The sequence below is a fragment of the Podarcis vaucheri genome, assembly GCF_965113315.1.
Source record: "Podarcis vaucheri genome assembly, chromosome: 4".
NCBI classification, from domain to species: domain Eukaryota; kingdom Metazoa; phylum Chordata; class Lepidosauria; order Squamata; family Lacertidae; genus Podarcis; species Podarcis vaucheri.
The window spans coordinates 86,658,405-86,680,844 of record NC_138762.1 but is presented as its reverse complement, the minus strand read 5'-3'; the positions used below and the strand labels follow the sequence as shown (position 1 = coordinate 86,680,844).

Here is a 22,440-nt window from a genome sequence, read left to right as displayed (position 1 = left end):
GCTGGCTTGTTAAACAAAGCAGCTTTGTTTTTGTTTTTAAAATAACAGCATCCCTAATTCAAACACAGCACTTGTGATTTAACAGAATATCTTATAAAGGTGGGGAAAACCCCCACCCAAATTCCAAAATACAAATATTGCTATATAATAAATGCAGAATATTTTGTAATGCAAGCTCTCTAGACATATAGGAAAATATAGCCTCCCTTATTATCTTATTTCAGTTATTATTTCCTGTGTGAAGAAAGCATGACCTCTCTAGCTATAGGAGTATTAGCCACCTCTGTTGGACATCATGAAAGGGTTTCCTTAAGTCGATATTGTGTCAGATACGCTTACCTTCTTCACCTTGCTCTCTTAGTTGTGCTTTGCAACTTTTGTCTTGAGTCAAGTGCGATAAGTATTGGAGAACTGGCAGTTCTTGTTTGTGTTCCAGGCCAAATATCAAGCTTTTCCGATATAGTGAATTTTGAACGATTTGTTTACTTTTTTTTGAGCAAGCTATGCTCTCAGTTTGCTTTGTTGATAATAGCTATAACATTTCCTAATGAAAGCAGACTAGCAGACAAAACCTTAGGATTGCCAGGCCTATCATTTGGACTCATCTGTCAGGAAGAAAATCCACTTACATTCAAGTTGTTTGTGTTGCATGCACAACAGGGGAAAAAAAATCCGGTGATGGAGATCTCTGACCCCCTTTTTTGTGATTATATTCCATTGTCTGCCTCCTCTTATGTCAGAAAATCTTGTTAATAATGAACCTAAACCTATCTCTCTGCAATTTAAACCCATTTACCTTTCGGTCTGTCCTCAGTGATTATGACAACTAATAACGTTTTCCTGTTTTTTTACTAAAAGGGTTCTTAATAAATACTGACTGCAGTAAAAAATAAATTGCAGATAAATGGCTGCAACTTTTTGCAGAAAAAGAAAAGAAAAACCTGCTATGGTATATTTCGTCAACCCTTAACATGTGCTTGTACCATGTTACATGTCTGATTCTGCATTGGAGAAGGTGTCTGTTTGTCTAACCAATGGAGGACTAAAGGGCATTAGTTACCGCAAGTCTGCTTTGCACGGAAATCTCTATACGTTAGAGGGGTTGTGCTTCAGAATACCAGTTGCTGGAAACTGCACTCGGGTCCTCCTAGTGGGCTTCTCCTAAGCATATAACTAGCCATTGTGAGAACAGGAGGCTGTACTTCATGGACCACTTTCTGATCAGGCAGGATCTTCTTCTGTCCTTATTAATGATTTGTAATGTGTATTGCTTTTATAACCATTTCTGTGTATGTAAACCTTGGGGAACTGTAACAATAACGCAATTGCAGAATTCGTCTTGGCCAATGAAGCTGATTTATCAACAAAAACAATACACAATTGGTTTTCTCAGAAAAATAAGTGGAGTTAAAAACAACATCAGGCTTTATAACTGCTGCTGACTTTTGCTCCACCTGATTGTTATTGGCTTGTGGGGCATTGTGCACTGTGATTTGGGTGACTCATTGGAATGGGTGGTAGCCATAGGGGTGATTGTCCCTGTCTTGTTTTTAACTACTTTTCTGATACCTCACATTCTTTTACTACCTTCATCCCTTGGTCCAACTGTACAGTAGCATCAATGGTGGAGCTGGGAAGGGTCAGCAGAGGACCATGCTGAATGTGCAGTTGGTTGGGGTGAGGGCAGTGTGTAAAGGTGGCTCTGGCCTCGACTACAGTTCTTTCCTATTTTGTGGGGGAAATCTGGTTGCATGCTAAAAAAAAAAAGGTGCTTACCGTCATTAGGGTGTCTGTTGCAATTATGGCAAAAGAAGTGTGTATTTTTGCTTCCTATTAGTTCGGAACTTTTTTAAAAAATGTATTTTTATTTGATCAGTTTTAAAGGTAGCTTTTCAAGCATTCTTTTTCTTAGGAAAAATTGCAGCAGATTTCTCTTTTCTAAGTAATTATCTAAATGCTTGATATCACGTGGGGCACAGATTTCTTACAGGAAGTAGCTGTGAATATATATTGCCCTGTTTTGAACAATTATACGTAGCATTTATCTTATTTTTTAAATAGGTTGGTTTATTGTCAAGTGGGTGCCACCCATTGCTTCAAGTCATTTTTACATTAGGCGATAAAACAACACTCCTGTGGTTATCATGATGTCAGATTATGATACAGTTTCCAGTGCACATAGTTTGGCATGAGAGAATCTAGCTTGTTTGGCGTAGCCAAGATCTCTCAAACTACAAGTGATGTTCAACTAATAGGAGTCTTTATTTTCATTAGCAGTTTGGACGGGGGAATAGGAGAGCAAGTGCTCCAGGTGTGGTCCTCTCTTGGGTCTACTAATGTAATGTTTACACTTCTAAAGCCGATTGCCTACAGCACTTCCTATGTGTTGCTTGTGTTGGCTGCAAAGCTTATTTTCCTAATTTCTCTATTGGTTTTGGCCTCCCATCATTCATGGCTTGGAAAAATCCACGGTTTGCTGCATGCCTGTATTACCCGATGTAGCGTGCTTGAGGAAAAATTGGCTCTGTGTTTAAAACGAGGACATTTTAAAGCTTTGTCCTTTTAAAGACAAAGGAACTTGCCATTGAGAGGTCTCGTCTTCATTGTCTGCTCCCACACCCCTCTGGCATGCTTTGTAATGTTGGATTTATTTATTTTTGAATGGTAAAATGGAGCTAATAGATGCCTCTCTTTAAGTATCTTCAGAATATATTTTTTAAAGATTGTAAATTGTATTCAGCACTTCAAACAGAGATCACTGAAATGAAAAATATTAAATGTAAATACATAATGTATTTGAAATAGCCACAGTTATATTGTTATCCCCATGAGCATTTGCATTTCTGCGCCCATAACACTTTCACAATAGTTTATCTGAATATTTTTAGCTTCATCATTACCATTATGTGAACAGTTGTGATACGGTTTCAAATTAGCTTTAAGTGAATGGTGATTATAATATATATTTATTGAGGCAAAGAGAATGGGAAGGGACACAAATTTTTGGAATGTAATTTTAATAGAATAAAAACAGGCTAACAGAACAAATGATGCAAAATTCAGGAAGTGTCATTTAATAATAATATATTAGGATTTATGTACAAAAACTTCACGCCATCACAGTAATTCTTTCTTAACATTCCTGTGTGGTTGGGTGGGTGTGGTGGAGACATAAGAGTATAGCCTGTTACGTTTACTGAAATATCATGTAAGCCTGTTCTTAGTCTCTATCTCTATTGGCCAACCTGCCTGCATCTCTAAGCAGCGGTGGAGTGAGCTGATCGGGAACCTGGGGCGGCGCCCTGCGCCCAGGGATGGGGCCAGCCAGGGCAGGACGCTCTGTGGGACATCCAAGGAGCCTGCCTACCTCCCCCCACTCAGCTGCCCTACAGCTGAGGGGGAGGTGGTGGGTGGACCATTTGGGGCAGCGCGGAGCATGCGGGCACTCAAGCCACCACATCACTCCCAGGAGAGACGTGGTTTGGGTGCGCTGCAGGCCCCGTGGTGAGTGCCGTCCGGCATTTTGTCACCCCCCTGGTGATACCCAGGGTGGTCCACACCCACTGTACCCCCTTTCCTCTGCCCCTGTCTCTAAGGAGATGGTTGCAAGCAGCTATCATTTCTGGTCTGCTCATTCCACCCAAGACACCAAATGTGCATTGGCCAGTACAAACCTAGAGGAGTTCTGCCCTTATACCTTTGAACTGTTCCTAAAAAAAGGATATGCCATTTTATTTCTCAGCCAGATCAAATAGTAGAAGCTAGAAGGGGTAAGGACTGTCCAAAGGAACCAGATATTTCTCAGGAAGGTCAAAAGTGTGACTCACCTATGGTATTCTATTCAGTTTATGGATGAAGTGAGATGTTAATCAAGGATTTCCCACTTACACTTTTACACCACTTTAGTTAATAAGCTTTGTGTTGCATTTGATAATTAGTGTATTCAAAGCAGAGGTCTGTAAATTTTTATTCAAGTTAGAGAAAATGCACAGGACACTAGGCTCTCAAGCTGTACCTGGTAGTTCCCCTTCTTTGCATGTTACAAAGGTACGGTTTAATCCAGGGGTGGACAACCAGTGACTATTATGATGTTGGATTTCTGCTTCCATTATTTGCTTCCATTATTTGGAGCCATCATGAGAAACAGTTAGGGAAGACAGGAGTTGTAGTCTAACAACATCTGAAGGAACACGATTTCCCAATCTCTAATTTAAGGGGTCCTAAGGTTTGGGCCTGGCACCTCTACAAGATTGTTGCCCAAGATTTATCTTTCACGAATTTTTTGCCACTGTTAAACTGAAAACTCTATAAACACATTGCTTTGATTGTGTAATGCAATGGCTGTCTTGCATGCAACAGTTTTCTATGGTGCTATCACTAACTGCAATGTTTACATTATGGTTCTCTTGGGATGAGAGAAAGGTGAGTATTGAGCTCTAGTCTTTGCCACGAGTATGGCTAAAGGTTCCATTCTTCATCAGTTCCACTGATGGCTTACATCTTATCACTCTATAAAACCATACAATAAAATGTTAAGTAACTAAAACAGCAACCAAACTACAGCAAAAAAATATAATAATGAGAATACAGCAGACCGCCACTAGCTGAGCATTTACTCAGCTGTTCACATGTTCAGTGGTTGAGCATTTTTTACAGCAGAGCCTCTTGAACCTTGAAACACATCAGAGATAAGGACCAGTTATCTCATCACATGCTGTCACCTAAGCAGACCATTTTGTGTTGGGTTGGGAGAAATAGTTGGCTCCTCATAATCTCTAGGTGCACATCTCTAGTATGTTTGCTTCATTTGGCCAGGATACTTTCCTTGCCCGAGGACTGAAACATGGGTAAAGGATTTTTTTAAAAAAAACCTTTGTTTGGTCTGGACTGTTGACCCCATGTGATGTCATACTGTAAAGTGTTTTTGAAGCTTTCAGTTATTATTTTTTGAAGCTTTCAAAAATGTGGCGCCTGGTTTGAAAGAAAGGGAAGTCTTAAGAGTCCTTTGGCTCATGGAACTAGCTCTGTGGCATTTTGGATCCTGGTTGCTAAGGAAGTGAGTTTTGTATACGAGTTTTCATATGCATATTTGTAGGTGGGGGGTTGCAATTCTGAAGATGAATCTTTCCTTTGATTCTGCTGCAGGAGCTGGATGGGACATTATTGTTAGAGTACTCCTCTGCTCCCTGCAACGATTCCTAAAGCTCTTGCACACTTCATCAGTATTATTGTAGTTCTTTGGCTGCAGGATATTTGGCAGCTGTTGCACCCCACTGGCAAATCCTATTCATACTTCTTTTCTATTCACCATTGCCATTGGAGAATTGATTTCTCCCTCCTCTGCTCTAACCTTTCCCAATTCATTTTGGATTGTTCAATGTGAAACATTTTAATTTCATATCATACAGCCATTCAGCTTGCAGTCTTTTTCCTTTCCTTTTTTTTTTAACTTGTCACTAGGGTAACAGCATAGCATGCTTCCTAAGCAATCAAGTTTTTATTTCACATGCTTAATGTTGCATTAAGCGTTAGCATTTTTGTTTAACCCCCTTAAATACTTTAAACGGTGGGTATGTTTTGCAAACTAATGTAATTTCAGTACCACGACTTTTCAAAAATGTTACCTTTTAAAATGTCAGAAGGTGAAGAGATTCATCAGCAAAATCAGAAATCGTCAACATGAATAATATTCTTCCTGTAAAATAAACAATAACTTCTAGATAGTGTATTTTACATTTCGTGTTTAAAATTAACAGTGCAATCCTATACATGTCTGCTCATACACAAGCACCACTAGTGGACTTAAAGGTAAAGGTACCCCTGCCTGTACGGGCCAGTCTTGTCAGACTCTAGGGTTGTGTGCTCATCTCACTCTAGAGGCCGGGAGCCGGCGCCGTCCGCAGACACTTCCGGGTCACGTGGCCAGTGTGACATCGCTGCTCTGGCGAGCCTGCACCAGAGCAGCACACGGAACGCCGTTTACCTTCCCGCTATAAAGCAGTACCTATTTATCTACTTGCACTTTAGGGGTGCTTTCGAACTGCTAGGTGGGCAGGAGCTGGGACCGAAGACGGGAGCTCACCCCACCGCGGGGATTCGAACCGCTGACCATACGATCAGCAAGTCCTAGGCACTGTGGTTTTACCCACAGTGCCACCCGCATCCCTGTGGACTTACTCACAAGTAAATGTGTATAGAAATGTAGCCTAAATTTGTTTAGATGAGCCACATAGACATCAGTGCAGACTAATGTTGAGTATGTAGCTTAGAAATCTGAAACAAAAAATACATCAGCTCAATAGCTGTAAAAATGTCATCCGTTCACATTTATTATATTTGTAAAAATAAGTTTTATAATTCACAGATGTTCAACTTCTTCCTTCCACTTTACCACAATCACTCCTAGTTTCCCTTAAAAATACATATTTCAAAATAGTCTTTTTGTGTAGAAATGTTAAAGTTACTGCTTTATGTCTTGCAGGCAAGACTATAATATTTCTTTTTTGCTAATCTGGGTAAAATAATGTTGCTACAATGCAAGAAAACTATAGTGTCGTTCACAAAGTTTGAACTTGTAACATTGTTAAGCTAATGCTTTTGAAAAAACCTTCTGCCATGAAAAATGATATATCTGATATTGCGGTGCTAGTTTGCTTTAAATACTTGCTCTTTTTCTGTATTAATTTAAGAGAATAATTGTCTTTCGATGATCCAGTTGCTTTATTGATACAGCCGAATGCATTTACTGGCTTTGTTTAAATAATTTTCTACACACTATTCTGTCAATAATAGGCTTCAAAGGCCGTTTCTTCTGTTAATTTCCAAGCTCTCTTTCATTTGCTCCTAGTTTAAGTTAGAGTGAAAGCTACTTTAGGCGATTCTCTGCCAAAATGTGGTTTGGCAAGGGTTTATGACTGAATTTGGCCCAAAAGAGTCAAACATATGGTAACAGTTAATTTACTGGTACGCCTATCCTCCTGAGAACTCCTCCCGAGAGCATACTACATTTTTATCTAACCTGTTCTAGCTGAACAAGCTATTGGTCTGAAAGGTGATACGCCAGTATAGAAATAGACCTTTAGGTAAAACTTACGTTCAGTACAGTCGTCCATATTAATTAAAGAGGCACATGACTAAATTCATGCACACCCCTTAAAAACAAGCAAACCAAGGCAGGTCATCCCGGTGTTATTACCTATCGCCTGGAGACTTTGCAAACTTAATTTCAGCTTTAAGCGTAAAACTAAATACAGAGCTAAGCAAGCACCCCTCTATATGTGTGTTTGTCTGTAAATGCTTACACACACAGATACTTTCTGTCAAGGATGATCTCAAGTCAGCTGTTGTTCTGCCAGTTACTTTCTGCAGGTGCCTGTGGTCACATATACTGCTTTTCACACGGAAACTGTCTCCTGAAGCAGTTCAGTTCAGTTAGTTTTGTACGTGGCAGGTACTTTCCGCGTATGAAAGTAAGACCCAAGCTTACCAACGAAAAGAAAGACACAAAAGAAAGTCACATAAGGGAAGGGAAAGGAAGGGAAGGGAAGGGAAGGGAAGGGGGGAGATAAATTTGAGAATGCCAGAATGGAGTGCTGAGTTTTTAGCAAGAACTTGCATCCAGTTGGGGATGTGCTGATCTTGTTGGTGTTCCTTGGTTTTCCTTGTTGATAATGCCTTTCAGAATCATTTCAGAAGCTCTCTTTCTAGAACTGATACTACTGAGCATGCATCTGTTGGTATGGCAAGCCTACGTGTGATAAAATGGGGTGTAATTAGTGATCCAGTCCCCCCCCCCTCATTAAGGTAATGCTACGGGTAGCCCTTGTTTCTTTTCGTCTACTTTAGTTGTGTATCAGTCCAAGCTAGCTTGTGTGTGTGAAGGGGATGCAGTCCTGACTTTTTGACCCATAGCCTTTAAAGCACATTTTAGCCTCATCCAGATGCATTGAAAATGTCCTCCGCACCACAGTGCCTCTTATTAATCAATCTCTGGCATCCTGCTTTTTCTCCTGCTCGTTAGTTTCTTGTCTATTTTTTAAAAAGTAATGTTTATTTCTGTCAGCCATATATTTTTTTTAAAAAAATTATATATATATATATATATTTCTTGTCCCAGCACAAAGCCAAAATGGACCCTCAGGGTGGTTCACGAAATTAAATAATAACAAAACAATTAAAATCAAATTTAAAGCAGTTTTATAATATTAATAAATCCTTAGCAATTAATTTAAAATACTAACTTGATCCTGGACTACCATTGAGGAAGTCATTCATCAGTGCGAGCCTGGGCTCTTTTGGAGGGACTTAAATGGGTCTAATTACACATGCTGAGTATAGCTAATGTTGTATTGGGGTGTTCATTTTTTTTTAAAAAAATCAACAACCAAAAAACTACCAATTTTCCCCTCTGAGAATATAATCTACTGTGAGAGAAGACAGGGCTCCAGCAGCCTCCCCAATTACTCAGAGTGACTTGATGGGATGTAGATTTGTTACAAACAATTAACCCCAGTGCAACGCTTTTCTTTATCTGAAAAAAAGGATGAATGCCCCCCCCTCTTTATTTCACATGAATGTTCACTTATGCAGTTCATTAATATTTGCTCTATTAGAAGATTTTGAAAATTGCTCTTTTGTCTAAAGCAGTAATTTCCAAACTTCTACCTTGGAGTAACATACACTCCCCATCAACATGCCTGTGGAGGGAACACCCATAGAACTCTCCCATCATCACTCTCCATTAGCTGAGGGTTGGCCCTAGAATATACTCAACTCCTCCTCCTGACTGCAGAATGCAGGGCAACATGCCATCTTGTGAAAAAAGATTGTCCCTGCTGCTGCTCTTCTCCTGAAGGAAATTCAGGTTCCCTCAGAAAGCAGTTTGAGGAAAAAGGTCTTCCCCTTCTCTGCCCAGTCCTGAGCATTGGTGGCCAAGGAAATTTTAGGTAGACGAGGCAGAGTACAGGGAAGTAGATAGAGCTTGAAACAATGCCGCAGACCTTGGAGCAAAATAGCAGTCAATGCTACAGAACTGGAACTTCCTACTTGAGAATTGCATGTGCTTCCTTCTTCTCACCTATATGGCTTAGGGCAGCGGTGTTCAAACTTTTCTCAAAGAGGGCCAAATTCGATGAAGTGAAGGGCCATGAGGGCCGACCAAAGTTGTTGAGCTTCTTTTAGAATTGAAGTTGTTGAGGTTTTTTTAGGATTTTATCCCGGGAAATAAACCGCCACAGGGGTCGGATAAAGCCGACCGGCAGGCCGGATTAGGCCCCCAAAACGGATTTTGCCTGGCTTAGGGAGTAGGGAATGCCTGATTTAAGCCCTGTGGCACTCTATATCAGTTAAACATGCTTGTGTGCGACCAGTGTTACTTATGGGTACTATATATGTTTTAAATATAATACAGTGGTACCTCGGGTTACTTACGCTTCAGGTTACAGACTCCGCTAACCCAGAAATAGTACCTCAGGTTAAGAACTTTGCTTCAGGATGAGAACAGAAATTGTGCTCCGGCGGCACGGCAGCAGTGGGAGGCCCCATTAGCTAAAGTGGTGCTTCAGGTTAAGAACGGACCTCCGGAACAAATTACGTTCTTAACCCGAGGTACCACTGTAATACAATTGATGCTGAGATTTCATTATACAAAATGCCTACATTTACGATAGTCCTGATTTAATAATGTATAATTTATATAAATTTATAATACAGTGGTACCTTGGGTTAAGAACTTAATTCGTTCTGGAGGTCCGTTCTTAACATGAAACTGTTCTTAACCTGAAGCACCACTTTAGCTAATGGGGCCTCCTGCTGCTGCTGCACCGCTGCTGTACGATTTCTGTCCTCATACTGAAACAAAGTTCTTAACCCAAGGTACTATTTCTGGGTTAACGGAGTCTGTAAACTGAAGCGTCTGTAACCTGAAGTGTCTGGAATCCGAGGTACCACTGTACTAATTTGATTGTATCTAATGATACACCAGTGGGCTTCTGCTAGTGAAATGGGACTTTTGTTTCCTCTTCTCTGTACCAAGAAATCTTGGTACATATATCTGTTCCAGAGGGTCCCTCAACCCTCCAAAACTTGATTGTGCAGGAAGCTGGAAGGGACTGGGCAGGAAGTTCTGTTGCACATATGGAAAAACCCTTGTGCCGCCAGAGCTTTATCACTGGGTGCAGCCGGTTGAGTTTAATGATGCAGTTGTGTGTAGGCTAAGGATTTAATCCAAAGCACTTTGAAATTCAGCGTATAATATGGAAGATTTCAGTATGTCTTTGGTATGAACTACTGAAACTTATTCCAGTAGAACAGATAGCAGATATCTGCCTCCAAGCCTTACAGTGCTTACTTTAACCTGAAAAAAGAAAGAATATTTTGCCTAACTTTGTTAGGAAAAAAGGAAAATGGTTTCAAACATGCTTATTTTTAAGACTGTATAGGCTTTCACTTATGACCCAAGGCATAGGTTTTTTACATCTTTGTAAATTCAGATAGACTTGGCTGAAGTAAGCAAGTCATTGTTCGTATTCCCCATTAATATCAATAATTTCCTGTTCTTCACCCCATCCTATCTTCCTTTTGTCCTTCTATTTCTTTTTAAAATCTAGCTTGAAAGCTTCTTGAAACAAGGACTATCTTTTCCAAAACTTAATTCCTTTGTGAAGCACACAGGTTGGACCCTGACTTCCACTTCTGTGAATGGAATAGTTCTTTCCGTTTATGTAATCAACTGAGATTCAGCAGAGACCTCCTTCTGGAGCAGACCCCTGTACCACTTCTCATGGCTCTGCACCCCTCCGAAGGGGGTTTCCTGGGAGCTACAGGGAAAAGGAGGAATTGGCAAAATCTACCCCCTTTGTTTTTTCCTCCTCTTCTGAGCATAAGTCTGAATACAACCATTTATGTACAGTGGTACCTTGGTTGTTGAACGACTTGACTCCCAAATGCTGCAAACGTGGAAGTGAGTGTTCCTGTTTGTGAACGTTTTTCAGAAGCCTAACATCCAACATGGCTTCCGATTGAGTGCAGGAAGCTCCTGCAGCCAATTGGAAGCTGCGCCTTGGTTTTCGAATGATTCCAGGAGTCGAAAGGACTCCTGGAATGGAATAAGTTCGACAGCCAAGGCACCACTGTATTGACATGGTCATTACGTAAATAATGGCATATTTCTCCATAGAGCAATGGCTGTAACTGTTTATTAGTGGTTGTAAATTTAGTTGCTGTAAACCACAGTTAGCACAAATGGTTGCTTGCAAACCAACCTCAAATGGGCACTGACACAGATTTGGACATTAAAAAAAAAATATTTTGACCTGAAGTCTGAATGGAACCAAAGATGCACACTTCTTGTGGTAAATGCAGATTCATTTGTGTCACATGAATGTTCGGCATGAAGGAATTTGCATTTCCTACAAAAGTGTGCACCATTCCGTATTATTAAGTTTCTGGACAGTTGTTATTTGGCCATGTTCTTCCAGTTTTAGTGCCCCTTACTATCCTGAGGAGGGTTTGGCTTTCTTGCATTTAGGTTTAAAGAGAGAGAAAAAACAGTGAGAAATCAGCCCCCTGTCCTCCATGAATAGCTGTTGGTGTGGGATAGCTACTGTTCCCATTGACTTCTGCATCAAAAAATCGAAGACTGTCTTTTATATGGGCAGAAATTTAGCTAGTTTTATATATAAAAGCATCTTTAAAAACTCATTCTGCAAATGCTGTTGAGTAGTGGCTTTGTAAAGGTAATCTGAGGTAGCAAACCTTGGATGGTGTACCCCATGGTTTAGTCAATTAAGCATGTTGCAATCTAATTTTCTTTTTTAATGTACAGATGTACTTAGTGTATTTTCTGTAAGAGTGAGGAGCACATTGGGTGTGCCTGCATGTATTTATATATGATAAATAAGTGAGTAGAATATTTTCCATATTTTAGTTCTCAAAAATATGAAAGCCCTGCTTTTATCTTTTTGTGTGTGTGCTGTTGAGAATCTTTATGCTGGAAAATGTTGAAAGCACTGGAGTAGTAAAAGCGACGATTTTTGTTTTGTTTGGCAGTCGGCTTCTGTTTAAAATTCCTTTAATCTATCTATTGCATGCTTTTATATTCCTCTTGATAACCGAAGGCACGATGAAGGATCCTTCTTTATATGAACTCATTCAACAAACAATGCTGAAAAATGCTTTGTCTTTTTATGCCATAAAATGGACTGTTGTGTGAACTGTTAAATTTCTATTTGCCTTTCTTGATTTCCTCCCCCTCCCCACCCCACCCCTCCTTCCTTTTGGAAGAAAACCACAATTTCTATGCTAGATCTAAAGTTTCATTAAAATTGCTTATGCCCTGTCCCAGGCATTTTAAGTGGGCCATCTGTCTAAACATCTCTCTATTTTTTTCTGATCATTTCCTCGACTTATTCATGAGCCATGGGAGGGCTTCTTTGTAGTCTCCATGTAGCTGGTTCAGCCTACCCCCACTGAATACATCTATGTGCTTGCATAACATATCTTTTCACAGTGCTGGAAATTCTCTGAACTTGGTTCAGATGAATGGCCCACTTTCTGAAGGGTTTTTTCTTCCCCCCACTTCTGCTGTAAAGATTTGTATGCAGGAATTGACCTCAGTGCCTAAAGAATACAGCACATTATTCTTGGTCGTTTATAGGCCTCCCGCTGAGAAAGTTATGATGAAGGATTTCTTAATTATTCTTTGACCATTAATATTGTTTTAAGTCAATATATCACTTTTATTTAGCTGCTGAAATACATAATTGTGCAACAGGAAAAAATAGCCGCATGTGTTTGCAGTGTGTCATGTAACATAGTTTTGCAATGTTGGGGTTGCTCAGATTCTTACCTGAGAGTCTGAAGACAAATTACACTTTAATGTAGGTTCCCCCACCTTAAGCTCCATACACCTGATAATTTGAATTTTATTAAAGCTATACTTTTATTTTCATAACCCTTTGTGACATTAATTTATATCCCATTACGTCATCTGCAGCAGTTGCAAATGGGGGGGGGGCACCTCTTTGTAGCAAACTGGATACTGAGCCCCTGCATGCTGATTGGCCGCTGACAATCTAAGCCTGAGTAGAGCAGCTGTTTATTCTAGATTATATGAATGAAACTTTACATTGCTGCTTTTGGTTTTTATATAGTTTAGTTAAACTACGGGTGATGTCCATCTCTTTTTTAGGCATCCTGTTTTTCTGATGTTCTGCAGGTTCTCTAGCTGAGAATCCATTGCAGCAAGGAAAATACAAGCTGTGAACGCTGATGCTTCATACAGAAACAACCAAACCATTTGGCAGGGAGGCAAGAATGGAAGTAGCAGCATATTGTAGTTCTTTGTGCATATAAGTTCCAAGATATGCCTATTCCAGCTAATATTTTGCATGGTTTCCCCCCGCCTTTGATAAATCCCAGTGGTGTCTTGCTCAGTTTGCACCTAAAACTGTGTCTACACCTGACTTTTGCTCCGCTTTCTGGATTTTAAGTGATGAACTTAGTGTTTCAGAAAATGGGCGTTATCTCACTGTCAGGATGACCTTTTCTTCTAATAGCAGTAGTATTGGAAAATGTTTTACTACTCCTTTGATCATAGCTAACACCTTTCTACCATTTTCCATTTCATGCTATAACTGCAGCTGTCCCTTTTTGTCTCACAAGGGGAATGAGTGCACCATCAGACCAACTTTTCCACTTTAAGCCCAGATTCTGTCAAACTATCTGTCCTAAAACTGAAGACTCTCAATTCTTCCTCCCACCACTATTAGAATATTCTGACTTTTACTGTCACCTGTTATACAGGGCACTGGGTTCTGGTTTAAAACCCTGTAAGTACTTGACAGGTTTTTTTTTTTTACGTTGTTGTGTGTGATATTTAAGATATTTGTAGTTTAAATTGTAGTTACTCTTCTGATTTCGGAATCCACTTTGAAAGAAAATATTTTTAAAAGAGGATGCAAATAAGTAAAAAAAAACCCAACACCCAACAATTTGACTTTGCATATTTTCTTTCTTTAGCAGTGTTGTGCTAGCTATCAAATTTTTTAGGGGGTTCTGTTAGTGATAGGCATAAATGGTAAGCAAGCGAGAAGACCGGCCTGTATCTACCCAAAATTCATTCAGGAATCATTTGTGAAAGTTCTGTTGACAAAGAAAATTAATCAGTAATCAAAATTAGTGATGATTTTAAATGAGATCGTATGTGTATGGCATCTCCAGACTAAATCAACTCCAGAAGCTATCAGGGAAACGTGGATTCTGATGCTACCATGGTAGCTCTATCTAGGTGAGCAAGAGTTGCAGATGCTTTGAATGGGCAACTGACTCATTTGCTTGGCATGTCCATGTTGTTGCTCAGCTCTATCGCCTGATTAACAGTTCACAATGATTTGGCAAGTTGTTATACGAATCATTCAACATCAGTCATGTGACGTAGTAGCTATGTCTGGGGTTGTGTCTTTTTCCAACAGCGGAAAGCTTGTTCTGCTAATACCGCACATATTGTGGTAAGCGTAGTGAACCAGAACTCTGGTAATAAGAAAATGAAAAATGCAACTGTCATAAACTAATGCTAGAATTGTAAAAACACACAAAGCACTGGAAATACAAAAGGCTGGTGGCAGACCCAATACAAAATGTATACCTAGTGAACTGTGCTTCATAAAAAAATAAGGATGCAGATTAATCTGTTGATGTCAGCACTAAGTTGCACAAGACACTCTTTGAGCAGATGCTATTTCAGTGTGCTAGTAAACAAGAGTGGAAGTGAAGAAAGTTGCATAAACTTTGGTCTGAGTAGACATTCCTTCAAGCTTTCATTGTTTAAACAAAAGGTGGTTGAGGGTGAAGAAAAGCATTCTTTTGTTGTCTCATAATCTAATAGTGCTAAAGAACCCAGTCTTTGTGAAATAATAATAAATATTTGATTGATGGATTGTAGAAGCTCAAAATTGCTGGTCCTTCCCTCCATCTCAGTATTATTAATTTGCATCAGAATTCATGCAAAGGAAGAGAACACAGTCAAAAAGTAAATAAATATGTTATTGACTAAGCAACACTGTCATGGCTCTTAAAATGCATTCTACTCTCTCTCTTGGTCAGATACACTTTTTTCATAAGCTTACTGTAATAAACATTGGGGAATCTTCAAAAGGACACAGGAGTCTTCACAAATGACCCCTTCTCACCCAATATTACCTGCTCTGACGTGTAGTGGCCCTCCAAAGACTCATTCCTGCCACCTGACATAAACTGGAGATCATGTGAACTGAACCTGGAACTGCCTAAACACAGAGCTTGTAATGTACCACTGAGCTATAGGCTCTATCTTCACTGCTGTATTCCCCAAAAGGTAGATTCTACATGCTTTAATTTTAGAATAGCCTTTTGTACATATGATTTGGTATTTCAGAGGAGATCACAAATGGATTGTTCTGGTCCATTCTGGTCTTGGTAAGATACCACTCATCAGGTGCTCAACCTGCCATTTAACTCGTGTGAGATAGTTGTGGGCAGGTTTATCCTAATACCATTTTTTGCTTTTTACCTAAGAATCCTGAGAATAACTTTCTTCCTTTTTTCTATAAAAGTAATTAAGAATAGTAGTGTATTCTCTAGGATTATTTGAAGTATATGTCGAGAGCAGGAAACCAATAGGCTTCTGTCATAATCAAATCACTAAGCATATGTTGAGTGATAACAGGGGCATACAATCACAGGGGAAGAACTCAAGGAGAAAAGTGGCCCAATTATGGTAATGAACAGGTAGCCAAATGAAAAGGATGGGAGAGAGCACAGGGTAACAATGTGAAATTATGATTAGCGCAGTAAGCAGCTGGCACAGCCTAACTATTGTTGTCAAATGTCTGGAACATCACGGCAGAATGCAGCTTAAGGACAGTGCGAAAGGACAAACTGCTTAGTCTGTGCATTTCTACAGGGAGTTCTTGAAATGTGTAAAGGTTGCATTGGGAGACCAGCAACTGTCTAAAACTTTCTCTTTGACAGCTTGCGATATTCCTGATTTGTATTGTGGACTGCCCCTCACTTGTTGGCTTCATCTTACTTGGTCTTGTATGCTCTAAGAATTTATTCAGAGTTCGATTCTGTCCCCTGAAGTCTGCAGTTTCCTTTACTCTCAAAGCCATTTCCCCCATCAGATATAGTTAGTGGGGCTGGATATGTTACAAACCTGCAACAAATAAAAACATAAGAAACAAAGGCATTTAAGATTGTTTTTTTTTAAAAAAAAATTAAACCCATCTTAATGCTAAAATATCAGCATTGCTGGATCAGGCCAAAGGCCCATTTAGTCCAACATTAGCAGGAACTAATACTCAATATTTTTGTAATTACTTAGCGTGTTTATTTATTAGATCCCTTTCCATGGGTGTGCTCAACAGCTAACAAGATTAAAACATACTTAAAGTATCTACAGCAGGTCAGTACAAAATCATCTTTCATATGATGATTCTTAAACTTCCATTGAGAGCTTCATTTGTCTTTTTATGCTGTCAGTTAAGTCTTCTAGTGATGGCATCAGTGATGAATAAAGAAGGGCTGGTTTTCTAAATAATGACCTTCCTTGACTGTTAAAACATCTTCAAGATCTGAGCAGAGATCTTGCTACCTGCAATACTTTAAACTGGTGATCTAGTATTATTGTGGATGCAAAGCATGTGCTCTATCACTTATGCCTTTCCTTATGACGTTCTTGCAGCTAAGGTTACATGTGGCTATAAATCAGATTTTCATCATACTTCAGCTACACGACTCCCTCCAAAGTTGTAACCTGAAATGTCATGGTTCTAACATTTGTAAAAGGCTGTTACTAAATGCAGGCTATATTGCCAGGAAGCCATGTGTAGAGTGCAGAGACCTGTCTGCCTCAGGAAAATGGTTGGAAGTCGTCTGCAAAAAATGTGAGGGTTGTTTTGTGTCTATGGGATATTTTTACAATCTTGTTTTGCTAGGTGTTGTAAGCTGCCTTATGGGAGAGGCGGAATAAATAAACCAAGGCATCTGAAAAAATTACATGCATATAGTATATGATCCAAGTCATAGTTATTATTATTTTTAATCTTGTGATAAAAACCATGGAGAGAGCCAGTGATGAAACACGGGTTGAGGATGTTTATTTGTCTTTCTGGTGCTTTAGGGTTTCTATTGTTCCACCTGATGCTAACAACTGGGAGCTATCAATCCAGCTGGGGGAAACAACTCACTCTGTTATAGCTTCATGTCAAGGGTCTACATTCTTGGTAAGCCATTGTTCTCTTTTTACAAGAAGTCAAGATTTTATTGTGATGTGGTATTGACTTTTGCCCCAAAACTAGAAGCTGAAATCCTTATTTATTTGCACGCACTTCATAATGATGATGAGATGATTCTTAGCAATATGATGTTAATAAAAACGGGAAATTACTATCAGAACTGTCTAAAAATTATTACTGAATTATTGCCACATAATAAAAGCTGTCCATACACCAAGTTATTCTGTTTCAAACACTGGAATCCTTGCTGTTTGGTGGAGACCAGTGGCTAAAGGCACATACCTGATGTTGGATTTGGTAACACTGCAGTAGCATTTTTTAAAGAAGATTTTGAAACTGACGTCATGAAAACAAGGTAAGTATGCACTCCAAGAAAGATGCACAAGTGGTCAGTCTCTGAGCTGTGTGCTAACACTGCATATTATTCAACAGCCTTAAGGCTACAATATGGCACAATGGAGAAAGTGTGTGTGTGTGTCTTTTTGCCTGGAAATGTCTGAGAACTGAAACTTCCTGCTGACGAATTTTCACAGCCCGTTTGGGTGACCTTTCTATTCTAACTTGCTATTTTATGTAAGGGCAGGTCAGATTTTATGCTGTTCTTTCACACTGTACGTTATGATAAAAGCCCATTTTGAATGCAACACTAAGCCAAACTAGCATAAACAAGCAAATTTGTGGGTTCCCAGAGACAAGATTTTGATCACTTTGCTTTTACGCCAATCTTCCTGCTGCCACGTTGCTGTAAGCTAAGCCATGGTTTGGCTCATCGTTACATCTGAACCCAGGCTCATAGCTTATCTCCTCCAGAAAGACCATGAGCCGCAAGACATAGAACAAACCTTGGCTACCAGTTTTGTGTGGAGAAAGATAAATCATGAGCGCAGTTTGAACATAATGCTGAACCAAACCATGGCTTTGCTTTGCTTGCTTTGCAGTAGGATGGGCGGCTGAGGAAAGTGAACGCAATCTCTCTTGGAAGCTGCACATTTGCACCTTCATGCTAAGCCCATGGCTTGGTTTCGCATTATGTGTGAACCAGGTCATAGTTTCAGGAAGGCCTTCCTCTGGTCCAAGAGGCAGGGCCTAATCTTTGCTGATTTTTTTTTAAGATGCTAGACTCTTCATGCCTTCAGATCAGTCCTTCCCAGCATGCAATAGATTAGGTTTAAGCAAGAAGCTTGGGGCAAGGCAAGCTGGCTTCTTCCTTCTCTCCTTTTCCTTGTAGTGTCTGCATTTGGCCTGCCCTCCCCTTCTCTTTTCTTCTCTTGGCCACGTACAGTATTGTACTGGTTTCAATATACAAAAGAAGAAGAGAGAAATTACAAAAGGACTTGGCTGTAAATCCCCTAGTGTTGGTGCTGACCTTTGAAGCCCTAAACGGCCTCAGTCCAGTATACCTGAAGGAGCGTCTCCACCTCCATCGTTCTGCCCGGACACTGAGGTCCAGCGCCAAGGGCCTTCTGGCGGTTCCCTTGCTACGAGAAGACAAGTTACAGGGAACCAGGCAGAGGGCCTTCTTGGTGGTGGCACCCGCCCTGTGGAACGCCCTCCCACCAGATGTCAAAGAGAACAACAATTACCAGACTTTTAGAAGACATCTGAAGGCAGCCCTGTTTAGGGAAGCTTTTAATGTTTAATAGGTTATTGTATTTTAGTGTTCTGTTGGAAGCCGCCCAGAGTGGCTGGGGAAACCCAGCCAGATGGGCGGGGTATAAATAATAAATTAGTATTATTATTATTATTCCTCTTGACGTGGAAGGGCACTTAACTGTTTCATATGGGGAGGTGCTCCACCTTGTTGCTTCTAAGCTGCAAGTGGTTTTTTTTTACCCACACTAATGTTTCTGGAGAGAACCTTGCAGAGAACAATGGAACTCATGTTGTCTAGATACCTTGAACAAATAACAGTACCATAAAGATTTTAGCAGTGACCATATTTCTCCATACTGGAATGCTTTTGTGGAGCAAAATAATGTTAAATTTATTGTAAAGCTAATAGGTAGAGGCTAGAAGAATTTAGAAGTATAAACAATGGTGAATCTACATACAATAGCCCAGTATTGTAAAACGTTGAATCTATCTAATTCACCGCTCTGTAATTTTCCTGCCACCGAGAGAAGGAATGTTCAGCGAGCAATAAAGGAGTAAAAGATAATTGTGCTATCTTTCCATAGATGCATCCTTTTCTCTTTCTCAGTATTTATTTGGTTTACTTCTCTCTCTGCTGTGAATGTCTGAATTGGGAAACTGGAAAGCATGCTCGTTTTGGTATCCTCCTGATATTTAAAGGGTTAGAGATGCCTAGCTCCACACATCCTGTTTCCAGCCACTTGAATGTCAAGTGTTCTTAACTCAGGCTACTTCTTTTAAACTGAAGCCGTTGTCTTTCTCAAAGCTGGCAAACACACCAGATGTGTTCTGAAATGGAATTAAGAACGAGTTCTCCAATGAGTTCACTTCCACAAAAGCTTACTTTTACAAAATAAACTTGAAAAATAAACACTAATAAACATTAGAAAAGAATTCCATGGGCTTTCTTGACATGCATGTTAACAATTCTCTGTATATTTTAATGAACACTTAAAAGTTGTTAATGATGTCTTGAAATAGTTTTGTAATTAAGCTGAACACCTCTTCCTTACTTGGCACCTGTATTTTCCCTATTTACATAAGTGTGTTCATGGCTCCAGCAATACTCAGTGCTTTGCAGAATTTGCTTTGCATAAATATTTATAGTGTTGTGGAATATTTTCTATTTAATCAACTTCCTGTCCCTTCTCATCTTTCATGCTTACCATTTTGTTTTGGAATCTTATGTCCCCTTGTGTTGGGGTGATGACCTTTTTTGACCAGTATACATTCCAGCCATATTCTTGGTTCCCCTCCCCCTACTCTCCCGCTGTCCTTTTAAAAATGAATGGAAACCTAACCTCTTTGATGTAGGTCTCCCTGTTCACATTAAGGAGACACATGGATGCAAGAAGCAGATTCCACTGAGCTGTGTAGAAAGCTAAGGCTATAGGTGGAGCCAACCCTGTCTGTATGCAAAGCTTTGTATTTTCAGCAGCCACTATCCTTGAGAATCCTTGCCAGTATTGCCTCAATCTTTCCTGCGTACCTGAATGGAGGCGCACAAAAATGTGGAGGAGGAGAGGCATTTGGTTTAGGAAGCTGCTATATATTATACAACAGATGATTGGCATTGCACAGGAATGCTGTATTTGGAATACTGCGTACCGTTCTGGTTGCCCCATCTCGTAAAAGAATACTGTAGAGCTAGAAAAGATGCAGGAAATGGAAATTAGAACCATGAATTTGAAGAGCAACTGTCATCAACAAATCACGCTAGTAGGACTGCAAGAAGTTTTGTAAGGAGAAAAGTGTTAGAAAGTAGAAAAATGTAGAGATATTGGTTATGAGTTTGAAATGTAATAAGGAAAATAAGAAATGCATACTAAGAGATTAGATTGGAAAATTTTCAGACAGGATTGATGGAAGTCAAAAATTTGAATAAGATGTAAAAGTATGTTTAATTGCTGTTAAAAATGATATGTTAAAAAAACTAATAAAAATTATATTAAAAAAAGGAAATTAGAACCATGAAAGGATCGGGGCGCAATGTCTACAGTAAAAGGATAAAGCATTGGGGGATTTTAAGGTTTGGTGGAGGGAAGGTAAATTAGTGGGGCATGGCAGAGGTTTCCACAGTTACGAATGTTTTGGATAAAGCAATTAGTGTTTCCCTCTCTTAGACCTTTTAAGCCTGGGATAGTATGGGATCATTGCCTTTAAGAAAGAGTGGATAACCTGTGGCCCTTGAATTTTTGCTGATAGGAGTTGTAGTCCAGCAATATCTGGAGAGTGGCAGTGATTGCCCACCCTAAAAGAGTCTAGCGTCAGCATACCCAAAAGACTGGCCACTTATGTAAGGAACCCACCTGGTAGCTGAGATGAAAGCCCTTCTCCAGGTGTATTGCCAGCACAGATCAGGCAGATAGTGATGGCAGAACACTCTTCTATGGTTCATTCCCAACTATGGAGCTCCCCAAGGAAGATTAACCCTGACACCTTTGCTGTTATCTTTTATGTGTCAAGCAAAATCTTCCCAGTTCATTCAGACCTTGAATAAATTAACCACCCCACTTTATTTTCTTTGGATCCCCACACCTTAAATATATATTTTTAACTGTTTCCTCATGAGGTCTTTTCCTGCTCCTTCTGGCTGTAAAATTGTTTACCTGCCCTATAAGAGATCCTGCGTATTTCAATCGCTCAATGTTTTTCAGAGATACGCTAACATAGCTTGAAATTTGGATGTGTACACTTTTATATTAATGGCAGATAAAATAACATTCAAAATACATTTCCACAAATTAAAGTCACCTTTCAAATGAAACATGCATTTTCATCATGCATGATGACATCAGCATAGACAGATAATGGCCATTTCACATACATCAAACATTGCATGTAGAGCTGAAGTTATCCCTGACTCAATGCTTTTCAGTTGAGGCTTTAGACATTCAGCAACAAATGAGTGATAAATCATGATGGGACAAGACTGCATGAGGAACATGTTTGGGTCAGGTTTTAGAAATATAGAAATCAACACACCCACCCTTCATTTTCAGCCATACCAATGTTTCAGCTAACTTGGGAATTTCGTCAAAAGACAAATTATACAAATGAACCCATTTCTTTCTTGCTGAATTCACTCATGCTGGCCTTCTGTTCATAGCTTTGAAACTACATGTGTGTGCAAGTGAGTGAGTATGTGTGGCCACATTGTGGTTTTTTTGTGGTACAGGGATCTGCTTTCACGTTACTGAACAGCAACAGTGTCAGAGAGCGAGTGTGTGTGCGTGTGTGTGTGTGTGTGTGTGTGTGTGAGAGAGAGAGAGAGAGAGAGAGAAATCAATATTGTGTGATCTCCATAATCGGGATCAGCAAGACATATGTAGTTGACTTCCCTTGGTTGTCTGGAAGTGAGATGGCAGAGGGCAGCAATGGCTACCATGCTTTCTCTAATTTTGTGTTATTCCACACTCCTATAGCAGCCATTTTGTGACTGGTGCGCACAGTACTACTTTCTCAAAACATGTCTGCTGGTCAAAACAGGAATCTTTTGTGCTAGCTTCTGACTACAATATGATTTATAATAACC

At 39.7% G+C, this 22,440-nt stretch overlaps 1 protein-coding gene across 1 annotated transcript in view; it reads left to right on the top strand.

The window, feature by feature from the left end:
• The window catches only part of PCCA (propionyl-CoA carboxylase subunit alpha), a 225,490-nt gene that overhangs the window by 119,996 nt on the left and 83,054 nt on the right, over positions 1–22,440 (top strand). Inside the window, exon 19 of the mRNA XM_082218633.1 lies at positions 17,159–17,261. Coding sequence (XP_082074759.1) covers positions 17,159–17,261 — 103 coding nt within the window. The remainder of the gene's footprint in view (positions 1–17,158; positions 17,262–22,440) is intronic.